General features: G+C 48.1%; 1 protein-coding gene across 1 annotated transcript; it reads left to right on the plus strand.

The window, feature by feature from the left end:
- The first annotated feature begins 11,316 nt into the window (after window positions 1–11,316).
- SAYSD1 (SAYSVFN motif domain containing 1) lies at window positions 11,317–18,371 on the plus strand. Its single transcript, XM_066361429.1, has 2 exons — window positions 11,317–11,727; window positions 17,663–18,371. Exons 1-2 carry the CDS (start codon window positions 11,521–11,523, stop codon window positions 18,002–18,004), a joined length of 549 nt encoding a protein of 182 aa, XP_066217526.1. The 5' UTR covers window positions 11,317–11,520; the 3' UTR covers window positions 18,005–18,371.
- Window positions 18,372–22,196: the final 3,825 nt, after the last annotated feature.

Below are 22,196 nucleotides of genomic sequence, written 5' to 3' on the forward strand. Positions count from 1 at the left end.
CAGCAACCAGGCAGAGTTAGGGACTGCCCCCTTCCACCTCACTGCAGAAGCAGCGACGCTCCCCATGTGCAGAGCACTGAAATGACAGACAGCTGACAGACAGCAACCAGGCAGAGTTAGGGACTTCCCCCCTTCCACCTCACTGCAGAAGCAGTAACGCTCCCCAGTGTGCAGAGCATGGAAATGACAGACAGCAACCAGGCAGAGTTAGGGACTGCCCCCCTTCCACCTCACTGCAGAAGCAGTAACGCTCCCCATGTGCAGAGCACTGAAATGACTGACAGCAACCAGGCAGAGTTAGGGACTGCCCCCTTCCACCTCACTGCAGAAGCAGCGACGCTCCCCATGTGCAGAGCACTGAAATGACAGACAGCTGACAGACAGTAACCAGGCAGAGTTAGGGACTGCCCCCCTTCCACCTTACTGCAGAACCAGTAACGCTCCCCGGTGGGCAGAGCACTGAAATGACAGACAGCAACCAGGCAGAGTTAGGGACTGCCCCCTTCCACCTCACTGCAGAAGCAGCGACACTCCCCATGTGCAGAGCACTGAAATGACAGACAGCTGACAGACAGCAACCAGGCAGAGTTAGGGACTGCCCCCCTTCCACCTCACTGCAGAAGCAGCGACGCTCCCCATGTGCAGAGCACTGAAATGACTGACAGCTGACAGACAGCAACCAGGCAGAGTTAGGGACTGCCCCCTTCCACCTCACTGCAGAAGCAGTAACGCTCCCCAGTGTGCAGAGCACAGAAATGACTGACAGCAACCAGGCAGAGTTAGGGACTGCCCCCTTCCACCTCACTGCAGAAGCAGTAACGCTCCCCGGTGGGCAGAGCACTGAAATGACTGACAGCTGACAGACAGCAACCAGGCAGAGTTAGGGCCCGGGCACTGTTCCTGTTGCTAAGTCATGCAGAAGGGGTCAGCTGTGCCTACGAGCCTAAGCCGCAGCCAGTGCTGTTAGGACAGAAGACGGGTCTCTTTGGGCCCCAACCCCAGTGTTCAGGCAAGACTCTAGAAGGTCAGTGGTTGGAGAGAAATGCGAGGGTGGAATCAGGAGTTTGCAAGGAAGAGGCTGAGTAGCCAACTTTGTCAAAAATCAGAAAATACTCCACTCTGGGTTTATGCGCAAGTATTTTGGTGCAACAGCCCATTTCCTCAAAGGACTTGACAGGGAAAGAGCTTGCATTCCTTCCGACTTTATCCCCGTATACACCTGTGGAGGAGAAGCTCATCTGGAACACACAACGCCTATTTCTCTCTTTATGAGCATTCTCCATTTGCAAAGAGAGCTCCTCTAAATACTTTCAGATCACTTTAAGGCAAGTTTGGGGATGGGATTTACATATAGATGATCTTTGCTGTAATTCTAAGCGTCTTTCCTGCAAGACACAGGAGGCATGTCTCTGAGCTAAGCACAGCAGAACTCAAAATAGAACCAGGTGCGGCAAGTCATAGGGGCAGGAGACTGTCACAACCTGAGGCCTTGGAAGCAAAAGGGGGTGTAGGTGATGCGAAAGAGGGTAACGAGGAAACCCGACGATGGGAGTAGGCGGGAGTGGGAAAGCCAGCAGAGACTGCTGAGGTCTTCTGCAATACAAGATCTCTATGATTACAGGGGGCGTGGGGGGCAAACCAGCAGTCGCTGTCAGTTGTGGTCACACCAAGCCAAAAGCAGATGGAGGCAAGGGGTCACGCAGTGACACCTTCTGATGCAAATGTTAAGATAGTAATATAAAGAAATGAACCACCACCAGCAGCATGTATTGTCTACAGCAGGGCTCAGCAATTCCATCACCTCGCCAGCTTTCCTTCTCAGCCTCAGTTTCCCCGTGTTTACACTCCTGGCCGGGAGTCGGTGCCCCTCCTCGCTCCCTCAGATCTCCCCGTGTAACTGTCTGGAGTCCGCCACCCCCCACTAGGCCTTAAACTCCTCAGGGCTGGGACTGTATTTATTCATCTCTGCAGCCTCAAAGCCTGGCACGGGCCGGCACATAGCAGGTGTTTGAACAACATTTGCCGACTGAATGGTCTCTCAAGTCCTTGGAGAACAGAGTCGCAGAATGACTGGATCAGTCATTTGGATTCTGTCCTCCACACAAGCCGCATAAAGTGTGGGCCAAATCGCCTTCCCAGCTGCCCTGAGCAGGCTGCTTGGGTTGGAGCACTGTAGCCCTCCCCTTCCCTTCCTCCCTCTTCCCTTCACTTCTCCATTCCCATCTCCAGATAGCATTCTCCTTGGACTGTCTAGAGCAGGGGTCTCAAACTCGCAGCCCGCGAACAATTTTGTGCGGCCTGCAGACTAATCCACGAAGTTCAAAATATTTTGGATAAAATTAAGTAAGCCTAGGGGCCTACTTGTATTTTTCATTTCTCTAGCATCCTAGCTAGATATTAGCTTAGTTAACAGCAGTTGTGATGCGAACTACAGTTTCTGGTCGTTTTGTGACACTGAGTAAACTGCATGTACGATTGTGCTTGTTGTACTGATTTTTTTTTTTGTTTTCAACTGCAGTGAGAAAAGTGTTGCGTAACAGTTGCCTTTTGTAGACCTAGTGCGGCTTGCCGAACGGCTGTGATCTTGCTCTGCGGCCCACATGCTGAGTTGAGTTTGAGACCCCTGGTCTAAAGCCTCGTTTTGCTAGCCTCAAACTTCAAGACAAGGGATTCATGAACCTGAGATTCCAACCAGCTCCCTAGTTTACTTCCCTTTCGACCCATGAGTCCACAGGCCTCACTTAGGTCTTACGTAGGTCTTATCTTCAATTATCTTGGAAGAAGATTCTTTTTTTTTTTTTTTTTTTTTAGGGGGGAGGGTACAAACAGAAAGGGAAAGAGGTGAGAAGCATCAATTCTTTGTTGCGGCACCTTAGTTGTTCATTGATTGCTTTCTCATGTGTACCTGGACTGAGGGGGGGGGGAGGCTCCAGACGAGCCAGTGACCCCTTGCTCAAGCCAGCGACCTTGGGCTCAAGCCAAGACCATGGGGTGATGTCTGTGATCCCATATTCAAGCTGGCGACTCTGCGCTCAAGCTGGTGAGCCCATGTTCAAGCCAGATGAGCCCCCTCTCAAGCCAGCCACCTCAGGGTTTTGAACCTAGGTCTTCAGCATCGCTGGCGCCACCGCCTGGTCAGCCATGGAAGTGGATTCTGACATAACTTGAATGAGAGGGGTTAAATGGGGAAGAGATCCCAGGAGGTGCTAATAGTGGCTCAGGGAAGCAGGACAGGAAAGGCAAGAAGGGTGATAAAGGATGTTATGAGTAGGCACGCTGCAGGCTCATTCTTGGCGACCCTGGGAGACTCTGTGGAACACATCTCAATGTCATCCCCCACAAGAAGGGAGAGTAGCCACCACTCCTGGCCAATATTGGTTAAAAGCTTCCTGCGGGGTACGGGGAGTAATCCCCCAGCTCTGCTCGTCGGCCTCGTGCACTGGTTGAGCACACTCCTGCAGCCAGGAAGCCCCCGGGGGCTTGGAGAAACAGGCCATCAGCACGTGCAGCAACAGGGAGATCTGAGGGGCTCTGGCAGTGGTTCTCAAACCTTTTGAAGTCAGGGCGCATTTAAAATTCTACAAATAATCGTAGGCGCACTATATACAAATTTCTGAGAAATATGTTATAATAATTAAGTCAAATATTAAAGAAAAAAATATAAAGTCCAAGCATGCTTTTATGGTAATTAAATGAAATAAATACGACAATATTAAATTTATTCTGACATTAAAAACACTTTTATGTTGCATTTTTTGTTATGCTTTTTAGAATTCGTAAAAAAGAGGGGTTAAAAAATTAAAAAATGACAAGAAAGTTATCTTTTATATATATATATAGATGCATTCTTAGTAAGATTTAGTAAATTCGGCAGGTCCCAGCACGAATGTGTTAAGGTTTTTCATTTTTGTATGTATGAGAAACATGAGCCTGATGTGTCCTAGCTATTTCTTCAATGTTTGGGCATATATTTGAAAGGCAAACTCTCATTTCCTCATCAATACATTGAAGAATTTCTCTCTTTTTTACTCTTAATTGTGTTGAGTGCAGAAAACCCCCACCATACATATCATCTTAACTTTACACCAAACAAAGGATAGAAGAAACTTGCCTCCAGTCTTTCTGGGTAACATGGGGGGTAGTGTAAACAATCCAGCACCATAGCTTAACAGTCTTTTGCAACCTAATCAGGCAAGTGAGGTGGGGGGTTGGGCAGACTGTCAGCTTACAGCCAATTCCCCACGCCTCTGTCCCCCCAAAATCTAAACTCCAAAATCCCTGTTGGTTTTTTGGTCCCCAACAGGCACATATTTCTCTGGAATACCATAGGGCGCACCTGGAAATCTAGGGCGCACCAGTGTGCCCTGGCGCACACTTTGAGAACCACTGGGCTAGGGGCCGTGGCACCAACACCGGCCTGGTGACCCACAGTCTTCCGTTCTCTCCTCCCGGCGTGCTCTACTCTACTGGGACTGGAACAAAGCAGTCACAGATTAACGAAATCCCTCTTCAGTTCTGAAATCCCGTCCAGCACATTCCGACTGCCCAGCGCTCAGTCAGCCTCTGCTCCCACTGCTAGTGTCAGGGAGCTCACCGCTCTGAAAGGCAGCCCATGCCATTCGGGATTTTGAGTTTGAAAAATAATTGTTTCTGAGTATTGTTATAGGTTCTACATTTGTCACCTTGTACTTCCCGACTGTTGGCTTCAGTTCTGTTTTGGAGCCCCACAGAATGATTTTCGTCTCCATTCAATAGTAACCCATTTCATAGACCTTCTACTAACTGGTATGTTTTCACTGTAACTTTTCTTCTCTGGCCCAAATAATCCACCGCCTTCACCATTCTTACTACAATATGGTCTCTAGTCTAGTCATTCACAACGGGCAAAATCTGTGCCCAGGAGACATTTTTGTTGTAACATACTAGCAGGGAGTGCTAATAGCAACCATGGGGTGTGGCCAGGGAGGCTGCTAAGAATCCTACCAGACACGGGACAACCTCCACAAATTATCTAGCCCCAAATGTCTAGATACACCATTATCTAGGTCACTGCCCTCAGATGTTCTATGAGTTGTATAAAGCACAGTGCTCAGAACTTGGTGTGTGGTCCCTGCAGGGAACCATGGGGTGAGGGTAGGGTTTTTTTCTCACTATAACAATGGAGCATCCACCACTTATGGCCCCTCCACTCTGGCATGTGGTCAGGGAAAAGTTCCAAGCCCTACGGAGACAAACTCTTAAGCCAATAATTAAGAAACAAAAATGAAGATTTAAAAATATATAATATATTGCAAATTTAGGAGCTAAAGCTCCCTCTGAGCATCTCCACAACTGTTTAATCATCATAAATTTAATCACATTTGTTTTTCTAACCCTCAAGACATAATTGGAGGCCCTGGCCGGTTGGCTCAGCGGTAGAGCATCGGCCTGGCGTGCGGGGGACCCGGGTTCGATTCCCGGCCAGGGCACATAGGAGAAGCGCCCATTTGCTTCTCCACCCCCACCCCCTCCTTCTTCTCTGTCTCTCTCTTCCCCTCCCGCAGCCAAGGCTCCATCGGAGCAGGGATGGCCCGGGCGCTGGGGATGGCTCCTTGGCCTCTGCCCCAGGCGCTAGAGTGGCTCTGGTTGTGGCAGAGCGATGCCCCGGAGGGGCAGAGCATCGCCCCCTGGTGGGCAGAGCGTTGCCCCTGGTGGGTGTGCCAGGTGGATCCCGGTCGGGTGCATGCGGGAGTCTGTCTGACTGTCTCTCCCCGTTTCCAGCTTCAGAAAAATACAAAAAAAAAAAAAAAATAGTAAAAAATAAAAGCCAGAGGCTCTGTTCAGAGCCAACAATTAAAAAAAAAAAAAAAAAAAAAAAAAAAAAAAGACATAATTGGAGATATTCTCTCAAATTTTCATCACCTGAAAATATGGTAAATTGCCACTGACACTTTCGTCCGGGCCACAGACCGATGTTGGTCTCCGCCTCAGCACCTCAGGGGAAAGGCTGTGTTGAGCAGCTATGGGTCCACTGAACTGTAGCTTACAGTTACTTATCTGATCTAAGAAAACACCAGGCCTAGAAGGTTCTACTACTAAGTCCTATCAACATTCAAGGTACAGTTATTTCCTATTCCATTCAAACTGTTCTAGAAAGTGGGGGGAAAGATGGAGGTGCACTTCAACTCATTTCCTAAAGCCAGTACGACCCTAAGCAAAGCCTTTCAAGTGCAGCACGTGAAAGTAAGAAAACTAGTGGAAAACCTCGTTAACATACACAGATGTAAAGGTCCTTTAAAAATTACCAAGCAGAATCCAGCTTTGAATTTTGTATTTTATGAAGTTTTATTCCAAGAATGCAGGGATGGTTTAACCAAAAACCTATTCATGTAACTCAGTGTATTACTAGATTGAAGAGGCGGGAAGGAGTCAGGAATGGATCACAGGCACACAAAGAAACATTCTTTTTCCTGAGTAGTGGCTATGTCTCGGCTACCTTTTCTGTGTAGCAAAACTCCTGTGTTATAAAATGAGCGTTTGCTTTTCATGCATCTTGGGGTAAGCTGAGGTCAGCTATGTTAGGCTGGGCTCCGCTGGGCAGCTCAGCTGTAAAGCGCAGGCCTGCGTGTCGGCTGGGTGGCTACATCCACGTGACTCCCGTTACTCTGGGACCAGCCGGCTAGCTGTTGCAAGCTCACCTCACGGCAGCGCAGAGGGTGCAGAGGGTGCACTTAGCGGGACAAACTCACCTCAAGCCCCTGCCTGCATCACCTCTGCCCCCTCGACTCCAGCTTGCCCTATAGCTACAGGCCTTGTCGGGTCCTGATGACCACTCTGTCCTCTTGCTGCTTGAGGCCCAGAGGATGGTAACACGTCCTGTGAACCATCGTCCTTTTGGTTTCCTTAATCCTCCCCCACCTTTCTAACTAACTTCGCCAGAAAACTCTCCTTGCGTAACCCTTTTTTTAAAATCTTATTTTTATTAATTTTAATGCAGTGACATTGGTAAATCAGGGTACATATGTTCCGAGAAAACATCTCCAGATTGTTTTGACATTTGATTATGCTGCATACCCCTCACCCAAAGTCAAATCGTCCTCCATCACCTTCTATCTGGTTTTCTTTGTGCCCCTACCCTCCCCCCACCGTCTCCCTCTCCTTCCTTGTTCCCTCCCCACCCTTCCACCCCACTCCCTGTTACCATCATATTCTTGTCCATGTCTCTGTCTCATTTTTATTTCCCATCTATGTATGGGTTCATATAGTTCTTAGTTTTTTCTGATTTACTTATTTCACTCCGTATAATGTTATCAAGGTGCATGTTATTGTAAATGATCCAATGTCATCATTTCTTATGGCTGAGTAGTATTCCAGAGTATATGTGTACCAAAGCTTTTTAATCCACTTGTCCTCTGACGGACACTTGGGCTGTTTCCAGATCTTCACTATTGTGAACAATGCTGCCACAAACATGGAGGTGCATTTCTCCTTTTGGAGCCATTCTATGGTGTCCTTAGGGTATATTCCTAAAAATGGGATAGCTGGGTCAAAAGGCAGTTCGATTTTCAGTTTTTTGAGGAATCTCCATACTGTTTTCCACAGTGGCTGCACCAGTCTGCATTCCCACCAGCAGTGCAGGAGGGTTCCCTTTTCTCCACATCCTCGCCAGCACTTATTCTGTGTTGTTTTGTTGATGAGCGCCATTCTGACTGGTGTGAGGTGATATCTCATTGTGGTTTTAATTTGCATTTCTCTAATGATTAGTGATGTTGAGCATTTTTTCATATGCCTATTGGCCATCTGTATATCCTCTTTGGAGAAGTGTCTATTCATTTCTTTTGCCCATTTTTTTATTGTATTGTTTGTCTTTCTGGTGTTGAGATTTACAAGTTCTTTATAAATTTTGGTTATTAACCCCTTATCAGACGTATTGTCAAATATGTTCTCCCATTGTGTAGTTTGTCTTTTTATTCTGTTCTTATTGTCTTTGGTTGTGCAAAAGCTTTTTAGTTTGATATAGTCCCATTTGTTTATCCTGTCTTTTATTTCACTTGCCTGTGGAGATAAATCAGCAAATATATCACTGTGAGAGATGTCAGAGAGCTTATTGCCTATGTTTTCTTCTAAGATGCTTATGGTTTCACGCCTTACATTTAAGTCTTTTATCCATTTTGAGTTTATTTTTGTGAATGGTGTAAGTTGGTGGTCTAGTTTCATTTTTTTGCAGGTAGCTGTCCAATTTTCCCAACACCATTTGTTGAAGAGGCTGTCTTTACTCCATTGTATGCCCTTACCTCCTTTGTCAAATATCAGTTGTCCATAGAGCTGTGGGTTTATTTCTGGGTTCTCTGTTCTGTTCCATTGATCTATGTGCCTGTTCTTATGCCAGTACCAGGCTGTTTTGAGTACAATGGCCTTGTAGTATAGCTTGATATCAGGAAGTGTGATACCTTCCCCTTTATTCTTCTTTTTTAAGATTGCTGAGGCTATTCGTGTTCTCTTTTGGTTCCATATAAATTTTTAGAATATGTGATCTATATCTTTAAAGTATGTCATTGGTATTGCATTGAATTTATAAATTACTTTGGGTAATATAGACATTTTAATGATGTTTATTCTTCCTAACCATGAGCATGGCATATGCTTCCACTTGTTTATATCTTCCTTGATTTCTTTTATCAATGTTTTATAATTTTCTGAGTACAAGTCTTTAGTCTCCTTGGTTAAATGTACTCCTAGGTACTTAATTTTTTTTGTTGTAATAGTGAAGGGGATTGTTTCCTTAATTTCTCTTTCTGACTGTTCATTGTTGGTGTATAAAAATGCCTCTGATTTCTGAGTATTAGTTTTATATCCTGCCACCTTGCTGAATTCATTTATCATGCATAACCCTTTTGAAGGTGCCATGCCTCCTGCCAGGGACCGTGACTACAGTAGCCCACAAAGTGCATGCCTTAAGTCTAAATGCCTACCACAAGGAAGCCATACATACAGCTCTGAAGTCTCAGTGTGATTCTCAAATGCGAGACACATCAATGAAAAAATCTCTAGTCCTTCGAGAGAAGCAGATCTAGTGCCTGTCTGTGCCCGCTTCCTCTGCCCCCAGGGGTGAGCTGACCCAGCCTTTAGAGGAGGGCTCTGCCCCGACTATCCCCAGCCTGGGTGCTCCACAGCGGGGTGAGCTGGCCCAGCCTCTAGTGGAGGGCTCTGCCCCGACTACCCCCAGCCTGGGTGCTCCACAGCAGGCTGCAGGACAGAGCCATCGGCCATGTTGTGCCCTGGATGCTGCCGTGATAGAACCTGGCACATCTCCCCTGGCTTTCCGTCCATCACTACTTTTTTTTTTTTTCCCCTGAATTCTAGGTTTTACTCTCCAATTGCCTTCATTGGACGTCCAACAGGCATCTCAAACTCTTGGCATGTCCAAAATAAAACTATCCATGTTTATTCCATAATCCTCTCTTCCTAATCTTCCCCTATTTCAGCAGAGGGCCCCAGCATCATTCATGGTGAAGGAGGGTAGTGGAAGTGGCAGAAATCCATCATCCTTGATTCTTTTTCCTCACACTCCATATTCAATCCATCTGCACACCATGCTTGCTCGAATCTTCAAAATATATTCAGAATTGACCGATTCTCACTACTAGCCCCCAAAGCCATAGTCTCTCTTATAGTACTGTATCTGCTCCTAGCTGCTTTCCCTCCTACTTTTAAACTCTTCCATGGTCCCACCTCCAACAGCCAGTGTAATCTTTCAAAAATGTCATCTCCTGCTCAGAGTCCCCCAATCACTTACTATCACTCTCAGAATGCAATGCACAGTTTCTGTCACGGCCTCTAAGGTCTCACATGATCTGGCCCTTGGATACCTGTGCATCTTTCCCACCATTCTTTCCCTCTGTCCCTCTCCTCCAGTTATACTGGCCTCTCTGATGCTCGGTGAGGTCAAGCGTACTACTTGAGATCACAGGACCCCTGCACTTGGTGTTTTCTCTAAAACACTCTTCTTCAGATATCCACATGCACCACTCAGTTCACTTGGAGCTCTGCTCAAACAGCAACTCCTCAGAGAAGTCTTCCCTGGTCATTAGCTCCACACAGCCCCACCATTCCTCTTCCTGTACTCTTCTTCATAGTGCTCATCAGCACCCAACATTACATTAAATATAAATATGTAGTAATATGCATTTGGTTGTCTGTCTTTCCATTTAGAATGTAAGCACTAAGAAAATAGGGTCTGATATCATTCACTCCAGCATCTCTAGTGCCATGTACAATACCTGGAACACAGCAGGCTCTTGGTAGATATTGTTTAAGCAACAAAAAGATTCCATTCTAGTCTATCTAGTTTCTTGACTCAAACTCAGCAAGATCCAACAAATATTTGCATTTCAATTATGTGAGTAGACACCAAACTTAATGTTTAGAGCTTTAAAATATACCATATTTCCCCATGTATAAAACGCACCATTTTTGTTTAATTTGGGGTCTAAAAACTGGGTGTGTTTATACAGTGGTTTTGGCATTTCAAATGCCATAGATGGAAAGGAGGACGAGGCAATATATGAAGGCAGTGATTCGTCATCAGACACAGATGAGGACAAGCTAATGAAGGGGAGCTTTGACAGTGATGAGTTGTAAAAATTTTATGGTGAATAAAACGAGTTCAATAATTTTATGTAATATATTGTTTTTTTCAAATTTCAGGCCCCAAAAGTAAGGTGCGTCTTATACATGAGAAATCTAACAGTCCCCGACCTGAATTGTGACCTTCTGGATGAGTAGTGATGGGAGAGGGCACGAGGGAGTCCTCAGGGTACCAGATGTTCTTTATCTGGGTAGCAGTTACATAGGTGTTTACATTAAGTACAAACTTACTGACCCGTACACTTAAGTCTCGTGTATGTTAAGCTCCACCCCCAATAAAAGTTTTTAAGTCTCTGGCCTATGTAGAAGCATCATCAGGTAGTTTCCGCTCTGGCCAGAGCAATGAAAGGTCTGCAAGGCCTGCCTGCCAGGTAAGCAGCGAGAAAGCCACTCTCCAGGGGCTGAGCATGGCATACTCGTTAAAAGGAAAAGGGGAGGCTGTATCCCGTCTTAGTTTCCAGAGGCCATGGCTCCTCTTCAATGCCCTGGGACAACTTCTCAATCGGGGTCCCCAGGATGAGTGTGCAACCGCTCAAGGATGCTCCGTTGGGAAGCCGATCACTAAAGCATGATGGAGCACAGGAGCGCTTCCTCCAGAGGAGCCCGGGACAAGAGGGAGGAACAACGGAGCAGTCTTTAAGCTTTAGATTCTTACTACCGTGTTTGAGGAGGCAGGTGGACGCTGCATCCACGCGCGTTTGAAGGGGGCTATCATTACGGACAGCCCAGGTTAACGTCACAAACCCGGCGCACGCTGGAACCCAGGGGCCCAGCGCGCACGCGTAAGAGAGCCGCCAGTACGCAGGCGCACTGCGGCCTGGAGCCGGCTGAGCGGAGCGCAGGTTCCCGCGGGCGGCGGGCTGGCGCGCGCTCACGGGGAGCGGGGCGCGCGCCATGGAAGAGCGGTTAGCTGAGTTCCGGGCGGCCCGGAAACGGGCCCGGCTGGCGGCCGAACCCAGCACTTCGAGTCAGAGCGCACAAAGCTCGGGAGAGAAAGCGGAAGTAACTGCGGCTCCCAAGTCAGCCCCAAGCTGGCTAACACGGTTCCTGGTGTGGAAAGCGAGGCCCGCGAGTGCCCGGGCCCAGCCCAGCCCCGCTCAGGTGAGAGGAGGGAGGCCTCACCCCGGGGACCAGGTTTCCCGGCTGCTGTCGTGGTATCTCAGCCAACCCCGGCCGAGTCCCCGCCCCCGCTTCACGTGGTGGCCCTCAGGCCCCGCCCCGGTCGGGGCAGGCCCCGCCCACACGCTTCAGCTCGCGGGCCACGCCTCCTCTGGGTCTCGGTGGGGCCTTCGCAGGCTGGGGGCGGGGCTTCCGGCGCCTCCCACCTGTTCCTGGGCTGGGCCTCGCGTCTGCTGCCACACGTGTCAACACTGATGAGTGGCTTTGACAGTTTCTTTCCCACGCAGCGTCTGATTCCAGCGGGAAGCCAGGGTCTAGGGTCCTGGAAGAATGCGCCTCTCCCTCTGAATTATGCACAGCGAGTTGAGTTCCGATTGTGACACCCTGTGGCTTTGGAAAACCTCTCCGCAACCGTGTTGAGCCACAGCCCTCTGCTAATGGAGGTTAAAAGGTCTAATTGGATACTGATAAAAAGTGGCAGTAATTAGAGCTTCAGTTGATTTCGCACTTGAACCACATGCAGCCAGTAACCCACGTAGCCTGTGCTGTAGAAATGGCGTTGTAAGAGAAACCTGCAAAAGCGCGGTAGCTGTAACCGCCGCAGGTGGCATGTGCTTTTCTGGGCGTCGCTATTGAACTGGAGAAGCGCATTCAAGTTCAGTAATGAATGTCGTAGGTGAAAACAATATTTAGGTTAGTACGAGGGCTTTCTCACCCTTTAATTCTTTTGGTGAGCTCATATTTTGCAGATGAACTTAATTTACATCTCTGTATCTGCATTTAGTTCTTATTCATGGGTAAAGTGGTAAGGTGACTGGCGTATGACATTAGAGCATCCAAGTGGGAATACAGGACTTAAACGTCAAGGGGAAATCAGTACTTTGAGACAGTCTGTGACATGGTCTTCATGCCTCAAAGTGTAGTGAGAGCTACAAGTTCCTTTTGAAAATTATTCTGGGAGCAGAAGGGTACCTTACTCCCCTAATTATTTTAATTAAGTTTATTTATTATTGTACAGCATCAGGTTTCAGGGACTTTTTTTAAATCATGAATTTTTATTCAGTGTTGATACTGTTCTCCATGACAAGCAGGGTTCCAGATGCCTTGCGTAAGAGACTGCTGTAGGTTCCAGCAGTCCATGTCCTGGCGTGCACTGTCTCAGGGTAACTTTATCATTGATTAGAACTCACTGAGCACAACGACGGCTGAAGATTTTAGAATCCACTTTCTCTACCCGTTTTTTCTCCCTGAAATTAAAAAACAATGTCTAACCTATACAATGAATTTTTGACAGCATGTCTCATTATTAAAGGAATATGAGATCACTGAGCTGAACCCAGAGAAGCTGAACTTGGAGAAGGTGCCCATTGTTTAAAAACCCAAGAGCTGATGGCTTGACAAAAGGATGAGAGGAAATGCAGGACCTCTAATTGGTTCTTATTAATCAAATTGTTTCTGTCCTAAACTCATTTTCATTGACTCAGTTATCATTACCGGGTTTGCTCTGGTGTGACAACGCTCATTAAATTGTTTTTTTTTTTCCTTCTAATTTTTAATCCATCTCTGTCTAATAACTTTGGTGACACACCATGGCATGTCAGAGATTTCTTAAGTCTTCTATTTGTCATTGCTTCTTTCCAGTAGGCATTGATAAGGGAGCTTCCACATCCTCCTCTCCCACTTCCTCCTAGCTGGGGGAGATGCAGCCCTCAAAGTACAATATTTCCTTCGGTGACAAACTTCCACCACGTTAGGACAAAAATGATTGAATTTTTTTAATCCCCTGTTTCTCGCCACGGGCGTCTCCAACACCAGCCTCTAGGGCGCCACCTAGTGCCCAGGGCCACTGCCCGGTGCTGTCCTGCAACGCCTCACCTCCCGCCTTAGGCTCAGGCTGGCCCGCTGTTCAAATGCTCTTTTCCTGTGGAGTCGCCTTGCTAAGCACAGTCTTGGCATCAGCCCCTCAAATCCAGGAGTCACCTTTCAGTTTCCTCCTTCCCCTCGTTCATTCAGCAGAATCCTGCCATGTGCCCACTGTGTTCCAGTCCCCACCCTCAGTCTAGGGACACTGTGATGGACAACGCCCTGCTCTCACAGGACCGGCGTTTGAGTCTGGGACGGCAGACAGTGAACGACAGCACAGAGTGATGACTGCGGGAGGGGGGAAGGCCCAGACACTGCGAGAGTGACTTGGGGTGAGGGGTGCTGAGTGCTGCTGTAAACTGGGCGGGCAGGGAGGGCCTCACAGAGGAGGCGATGTTTCATGAGAAGAAACCACTCTGCAGAAATGTGGGCGCAAGGGCTGAGGTTTGTAGAAGAGGGGCCAGCCAGGTGATGTGAGGGGACAGGGACATTCCTTTCAGAGGGAAATACCAGTGCAGAGGCCATGTGGTGGGAGGGGAGAGGCCTGTGTGTGCTGTGGCGACCTCTGACACGCCCCGCCGCCCCCAACAGGAGGTGCACTGGACTGAGCAGTGCTGTGCCCTCCTCTCCCTTCTTGTCCCCGTGGCAGTTCTCTGAACCCTCCCACCCCCTTCTAGGGCTCCGAGCCCCCTCCTCCCATCTCCAGGAAAGGCTCCTACATAGGTAACAAGGGCTTTGGAGGGAGACCAGCCTCATGTCTGCCTATCACTAGCTTTTGTGACTCAAGGGGAGTTCGTAACATCTCGGTAATTCCTGATCGGAGAATTGGGAACGGTACTGTCTGCCTGGGTTACAGGAGGTCAGACATCCTGAAGGCACTCAGTAAATAAATGGTGGCCATAAGCATTATTTTTATACTCCCTCAATAATAAAATTCTGTTTACTGTGAATTTTAGGTCACACACATTCAAAATGTATTCTGTATCCATGCATCATTCCTCTCTGACACCTGGGTCACCACACTAATCTCTGCCTGGTCCTCCTGCTGGGCCTCCTGCGTGACCACTGACCACTTCCCTACTTCTTCCTGCTCTTGCAGTCCGTTCCTCCTGGCAGCCAGAGACGCCGTAAATGTGGACCCGGTATGTCAGCCCTGCCACGACCTGCAGTGCTTTTCCTGTTGTGTGTCCTGGTCAGATCTGAAAGGGACGTATACCTGGTTAATAAATGTGTGTCGGGGTGGGGGTTGCCCCCCCCCCCGTAATGATGATATGTTAAAGGCCTTTCCAATATAACTGAAAAGATAATAATTACAATGTTGGTGCTACAAAAGAAGATCCTATCAAAATATTGATAGAATTTCTGATCGACACAAATCAGATGAACTGTGTTTTTTGATTGAGACCAAATAATACGTAGTAATCCCTTTTAAAATTAAGTGACAGATAGGAGGAGATATAATTGAAGAAGTGAACTAAAGGCCCTGCTGTGCGTTGAGGACCTGTGTGTGGGCGCTGTGTTTGGCTCTGGAGACACAGAAAGGTAGTCAGTGGCAGTCTGTGGCTCAGTGGTAACAATCTAGGGACACATGTGACCTATATTAAAAGACAGACACTTCAGTAAATGTTATTTTGCCTCATGTCTATTTTTTGAGAGAATTTTTTTTTTTTTTTGTATTTTTCTGAAGTTGGAAACAGGGAGGCAGTCAGAAAGACTCCCGCATGGGCCCGACAGGGATCCACCCGGCATGCCCACCACGGGGCGATGCTCTGCCCATCTGGGGCGTCGCTCTGTTGCAACCAGAGCCATTCTAGCACCTGAGGCAGAGGCCACAGAGCCATCCTCAGCGCCCGGGCCAACTTTGCTCCAGTGGAGCCTTGGCTGCAGGAGGGGAAGAGAGAGACAGAGAGGAAGGAGAGAGAGAGGGGTGGAGAAGCAGATGGGCGCTTCTCCTGTGTGCCCTGGCCAGGAATTGAACCCGGGACTCCTGCACGCCAGGCCGACGCTCTACCACTGAGCCAACCGGCCAGGGCCAAGACAATTTTTTAATAGTCATCGGTATGTTGTACTGCATGTCCACCACCCCAAGTCAAGTCTCCTTCCATCACCATTTATCCCCCTTTTCCCTCTTCTGCCCCCCCCACCCCCCTTCCTCTGGTAGTCGCCACACTGTTGTCTGTGTCTAGGAGGGTTCTTTTTTATGCTTGGCTTAACCCCTTCACCTTTTCCCCAGCCCCTCCTACCCCCCTCTTCTCTGACAGCTGTCAGTCTGTTCTCTGTGAGTCTGTTTCTATGTTGTTAGTCTAATTTACTAAAAAAAATAAAAGACACTTCACTGCTGAATAGTTTGGAACCCAATGAGAAAGCCAGTCAGTCGGGGAGGCAGGGGACGCCCTCCGTGATGGCCGCAGAGGTCAGGGCACACCCAGGTCACCAGTGAGGCTTGCCTGGAAGGAAGGCGAGTAGCTGAGGAACAGGGAGGAAACAGCTCTCCAGGCCACCAGCGGGCAGTGTCTTTGGGTAGTAAGACCACTGGGATGGCATAGAGGGTGCACTTAAGATTGTGTTGTTTCGATACCCAGCCAGGGCACACAGGAGAAGCGCCCATCTGCTTCTCCACTCTTCCCCCTCTCCTTTCTCTTTATCTCTGTCCCTCATGTAGCCAAGGCTCCACTGGAGCAAAGTTGGCCCTGGATGCTGAGGATGGCTCCCTGGCCTCTGCCTCAGGTGCTAGAATGGCTCTGGCCACAAAGGAGCAACACCCCAGATGAGCAGAGCATTGCCCCCTGGTGGGCATGCTGGGTGGATCCAGGTCTGGCTCATGTGGGAGTCAGTCTCTCTGCCTCCCTGCTTCTCACTTTGGAAACACACATACACACACACACACACACACACAAAAGATTGTGTTGTACAGGAAAAATTTTAGACCATCTTTTTTCAGATGGTAGTCATAACCCTTTAGCAAGTGGTGAAATCAATTTAGACAAATCTAGTCCTCTTTAAAAAGTAAATTTTAAAAAATAGAAAATGACAACTTCATAGGTAGTGAAAGTATTTGTTGATTTGTGAAACTTTTTTTCTGTTACATATCTATATCTATATCTATCTATATCTCTCTACCCATAGATTCAAAGATAAAACTGCAAAGATAGAATCTATAGATAGATATAGATATGTGTAGACATGCATGCTGGGTTGCAGTGTAATGGATTTTTCATTGTAGGTCATACCCAAAAATGTTGGGAAATATTAGAGATCACGCTCCCGACAGCTCCCGAGATACCAGCGTGCTCCACTAGCCCAGCACAGGGCCTGTGCACCGGCATTTCTAGCTGTTGAGTAAATGGAAGGCTTTGGATTCCAGCCCAAGGAGCTTAAATTTTAACCTGTAGGCAATAAAAATTTGTTGAGGGCTTGCAAACAGGAGGTTGATGGTTGTTTTAGGAGAGTCATTTAGCAACTGTATGTACCCAGGATGGCGGGGAGGAAGGAGACAGGAGGCAGAGGGTCCCCTTAGGCGCCGCTGCGCGGGTGAGGCGATGTGCAGGGTGGTCACGGGATGGGAAGATTGTGGCTACAGCAGCAATTTGTATTTTTTAATATGCAGATGGGGGTTTTGTTTCCTGTTCCTGTTGTAGTCCTCATTTTAGAATCCTGTCACTCAGAATTTTAGCTCATCTAATCAAATCAGCAAACATGGATTCTGTGTGAAGCATACACGTGGCTATGGCATTGTCAATTACTGGGGAGCCTCTGTGTGGGCCACAAATGAGCTCTTGTTAGCACAAGACTGATCTGAAGAAATGTCTCCCAGGAACAGGAACCTGTGGAATGCTGTAGGGTTTTTATCGGGTCATCTCACCAAGTGCTGATCAGCTCTGACTCAGTGGGAGCAAGACACGTGAGCTCTTCATGGATGATCTTTTCAATGAGCAGGGCCAGGAGAGATCAGTGAGCCGGAGGCCTTCCCGAGCATGCCCGCTGCCTCCCCAGATTGGCTTCCATCCTCCCAGCCCATCACCCTTCCTTCTCACCTCCGCTGTTTGTGTCCTAGGAAGCCCCTGAGCCCGCGCGCACGCCACAGCCCCCGCGGAGGACAGCCGCTCCCCCGCCCCCGCCGCAGGACCAGCCCTTCCTGACCAGCCTCACGTTCCTGAAGGTTCTTCTCTGGCTGGTGCTGCTGGGACTGTTTGTGGAGCTGGAGTTTGGCCTGGCTTATTTTGTCCTGTCCTTGTTCTACTGGATGTATGTCGGGATGCGAGGCCCCGGGGAGAAGAAGGAGGGAGAGAAGAGCGCCTACTCCGTGTTCAACCCGGGCTGCGAGGCCATCCAGGGCTCCCTGACGGCAGAGCAGCTGGAGCGCGAGCTCCAGCTCAGACCCCTGGCGGGGAGGTAGGGTCCGCCCGGCCCTCGTCAGCTACCTCCGCCACCGCGACCCTCAGAGCCTTGGCCGGAGCGGCACTCGGCTTTGTCCGCAGGCCCCGGACTAAGGACAGCGTGGAGGATAGCCCTGGGACCACGCAGGTCCACCTGCTTCCCCGAACTCTGCTGCGCTTTTGTCCTTGAACTTCTCTTTGGTTTTGGTGAAACTCCCTGAAAGACACTCACTGTGGGTCCCATGCAATTTATAAAAATTACACACTGTAGCCTGAGGTGGCGCAGTGGATAGAGCATCGGACTGGGATGCGGAGGACCCAACTAAGGTGCTGCAACGAAGAATTGCTTCTCATCTCCCTCCCTTCCTGTCTGACTCTCTCTCTCTCTGTCAAAAATAAATAAAAATTACACACTGTAGCGGAGACCTGTTTGTCTCATTTTGAGAGAGAAGATTTTGGAATGCTAGAAAGGCACTGGGGAGATAACTGTTTACCCAGCTGTCTGTTGGAATGGTCCGGTCTGTACATTAAAAGTCAATGTTCTCTTAAAATCCTGTCGTAGTTACAGCTTCCTTTTCCCTGAAAAGTTTAAGTTGCAAGTTTTGTTTTATTTTGTTTGGTTTTTTCTTCCTGTCTTGTTTTGCTTTTTAGGTCATTAATGGTATTGAAAAATAAAAGTATTTTTAAAACAGCTACGTCTCAGAAACCTATCCCATGGCCGGTCTCCGAGCTCCGCTCTCCTCCGACTCCGCCCTGACTCGGGGAAAGCAGATGGAGGAGTCAAAGTGCAGGGTGACACTTGGGGGGGGGGGTCTGCAGGTTTGGTGAGTAGTCCTCAGTGAGGAAGCCAGAAACAATGGAGTGTGTGCGGAGGGAGCCCTGGGGATGGACCTCCCGGCTGGTTGGTCACTTGGGTGCCTTCCTGCATCACTTACATCGCCTGTGGGTCTTTGGTGAGGAATTATCCAGTAATGGCTGTCAGGCCTGCTTGCCTCGTGCCTCTGTGTCCAGGACAAAGTTCGAGTTTGGGTTCATCCAAGTTGGGCAAAACGCTCCCTTAAACTTTTTTCTTTTCTTTTTTTTATGGATCATACTAATGAGTAAGAGGAATCTAGTTTTAAAGCAATAGTTTTCCAAACTTAAGATTTTTTTGAGAAATGAATGATTCCTCTGTAGGCTTCCCACTTCAGCATTCAGTTGCACTATAAGAGTAACTTTGATATTTATGAGATGTTATTAAGTAATGGAGGACTAATGGTAATTCTCTTTCTTTTTATCTTTCTTGCCTGATTTACTTATTAGAGCAAAATCTTAGCTCAATTTTGAGTTGCTTTTATTCATTGAACGCCAGCACTCTGCAGGCTGTTTGAGATGTGACAATGAGGAGGGCAGACATGTGCCCAGCTCTCCGAGCATACGGTCTAGCGGCAGTGGGGTGGTGGACAGAACAAAGCAAGTGTTACCCGTACTAGAGCAAGACACGTCTTATCTACAGGAGGGCGGAGGGGATTTCTCACTCATCATACTCGGCCAGCGACCCCTGTGTGTTTCAGCCTGGTTGGGAATGTGGCCCTGCATTGCTCCTTTCTCCAGCCCATTCCTGGTTGGCAGTTTGTCCCTCTGAGTCACCCAGTTGAGCAGAAGGTCCCTTTAGCTCACAAAGAAGTCTTTTCTTCTGTGACTTCTGTCTGAAGTGGCTTTACAGAGAGGATGGGAAACAGGAATCCCTACTCAACGTTCATGGTTTGGTTGTATGGAAGGTACAAGACTTGGTCTTCTGATTTGTTTTCTTAAGGCTGCCTTCATCTCCCTGATACTTTACTTGGGATTTTGCATCTTATAAAAAGCCAAATACAAAGAAGAAATATCTTTACTCAATTAAACATTGTTCTAGGAAAGAATTCATTTGCATTTGAAAAATGCATAATTCAAAAATTTTCCCTAAAACAAAGTGCCTATGGTTCCAAATAAGGAACATTGGATCCAATTAGTAACCCGCACCACCACCACCACCACACACACACGCACAAGACAGAGACTGCTCTTAAATATAAAAGCGAATCAACTTCGGAGTGCACCTCACTACCATCCTTCGACAACGTAGCTGTGTTATAATGAGCTGGAGCCTCCGTTGCCACTGGAAGCTCCCCTTTCGTGAGGGTTTCTGGGAGCCATGTGCCAGCTCTCCTTGCTCACCAAAGGTCTCATAACAGCAGCATTAACTTCTAGGAAAAGCGGAGTGTGAGCCAATTAATGCTTGGCAGGGGAGAGAGGAAAGGACTGGATGTATTTACTCTTCTGATCAGACCACTAAGCTTTAGATGCAGTCCTGATTTTCAAAATTTAGAAAGACCTATTGAGCCTGACCAGGCGGTGGCGCAGTGGATAGAGCATTGGACTGGGATGCGGAGGACCCAGGTTTGAGACCCTGAGGTCGCCAGCTTGAGCGCGGGCTCATCTGGTTTGAGCTAAAGCTCACCAGCTTGGACCCAAGGTCGCTGGCTCCAGCAAGGGGTTACTCGGTCTGCTGAAGGCCCACGGTCAAGGCACATATGAGAAAGCAATCAATGAACAACTAATATATAGCAACATGCAACGAAAAACTAATGATTGATGCTTCTCATCTCTCCGTTCCTGTCTGTCTGTCCCTGTCTATCCCTCTCTCTTACTCTCTCTCTGAAAAACAAAAAACAAAAAACCTATTGATCTTAGAATCTGCACTCAGGGCCTGACTATTAGCCTAGCCAGCAGCTTCCGTTAAAAGGCTTCGGCCATCAGCAGTCTTGACTCCCAGAGCTGTGTTTCCAGGATAGCTGTGTGCACGGGTGAAGTCCTTTCTGCCCGAAACCTACAAGTCAACTGGCTTTTGCTCTTGTTCACACTGTCTTATCTTGCCTGTTCAGGGGGACTCTTAAGTGAGCCTCTACTTGTCAGGCTAGAAGGGACCCCAAAATGCCATCAAATGTGCCCCCTGTTGCCTTGGGTTTGTGGCTTCTGGGGACATAGGTGAGCTTCTGCAGTCTGAGTCCACTGTCAGCGCCGGGATGTGGGCGGGCCTGGGATGCCATGCAGCATCTGGCCAGCAGGGGGTGGCATAGAGCTGCTGCTGTACGTCGTGGGTCTTCCCGTCACACTAGATCATTTTTGTAATGTTGAAAACCCACCGGGATGTTTATCTGCACCACCTCCGCCACTTGTTCAGGCCATCTTTTCACTCTGAGATTCACAGAGGAAAGAGCTCAGCAGAGGTCCTGGGAAAGGCACAGAGAGCTACCAGAGTGATTTATACACGTTTTTTTTTTTTTTTAATGTGGGGTTTTTAAAAAAAATTTTTTATTCATTATTTTAGAGAGGAGAGAGAAAGGGAAAGAGAGAGAGACAGAGAGGGAAAGAGAGAGGGGAGAGAGAGAGAGAGAGAGAGAGAGAGAGAGAAGGTGGGGAGGAGCTGGAAGCATCAACTCCCATATGTGCCTTGACCAGGCAAGCCCAGGGTTTCGAACCGGCGACCTCAGCATTTCCAGGTCGACGCTTTATCCACTGCACCACCACAGGTCAGTTATACACGTTTTTAAGTCAAACAGCAGCCCCTCTCTAGACTTAGCAGGCAGCGTTGCAGTCGAAGGGGCAGAGCGCGGTGCTTGTTCACATCTGAGCTTTATGTTGGAATAAAGGACTAGGAACTTACACAGCAGGCAGAGAAACTCAATCCCTGAGCCGAGAGAGTACATTTGAATGGTGTGCTTTGCTTTCTGTCACACGGACTTTTATTTCACAGCATAGGAACGCTGGGTTAGATGAAGACTTGACTTGCACCCTCCAAAAACTAAGAAAGAAGGCAAGGTGAGAACACCAAGAATCACACCGTAAGGCATACAACATAATGCAGATGTGTGTTTAGGAGTCATCAGAAGAAGAGATCGCTTTCAAGTCTAAATTCCACGCTACGCCATGCTGTCATGTTTATATGAAAAAGCTGTTCTCTTAACGGCTTGGATGAGTGTTTGTACAGTGTGGTCTATGGACCACTTGCACCGGAATCTCCTGTGGAAGTGCTAAACTGCAGATTCAAAGGTCCCACTTAGACCCACTGACTCAGAATGTCTGGGGGTAGGGCCTCTGAGAATCTGCATTTTAGCAACCTCCCTAGGGGAGTCTCTAGCTTAGTAAAGGTTAAAAGCCACTGACATAAATCGTAAATGTTAAAATGTGTAT

The sequence above is a fragment of the Saccopteryx leptura genome, chromosome 1, assembly GCF_036850995.1.
Source record: "Saccopteryx leptura isolate mSacLep1 chromosome 1, mSacLep1_pri_phased_curated, whole genome shotgun sequence".
Classification (NCBI taxonomy): Eukaryota; Metazoa; Chordata; class Mammalia; order Chiroptera; family Emballonuridae; genus Saccopteryx; species Saccopteryx leptura.

Excerpts from the sequence above, each read along its gene's own strand:
- SAYSD1 (XM_066361429.1), top strand. The coding sequence starts at position 11,521 with ATGGAAGAGCGGTTAGCTGAGTTCCGGGCGGCCCGGAAACGGGCCCGG. Across the intron at positions 11,728-17,662 it reads CCCAGCCCAGCCCCGCTCAG|GAAGCCCCTGAGCCCGCGCG; the intron begins GTGAGAGGAGGG and ends TTTGTGTCCTAG.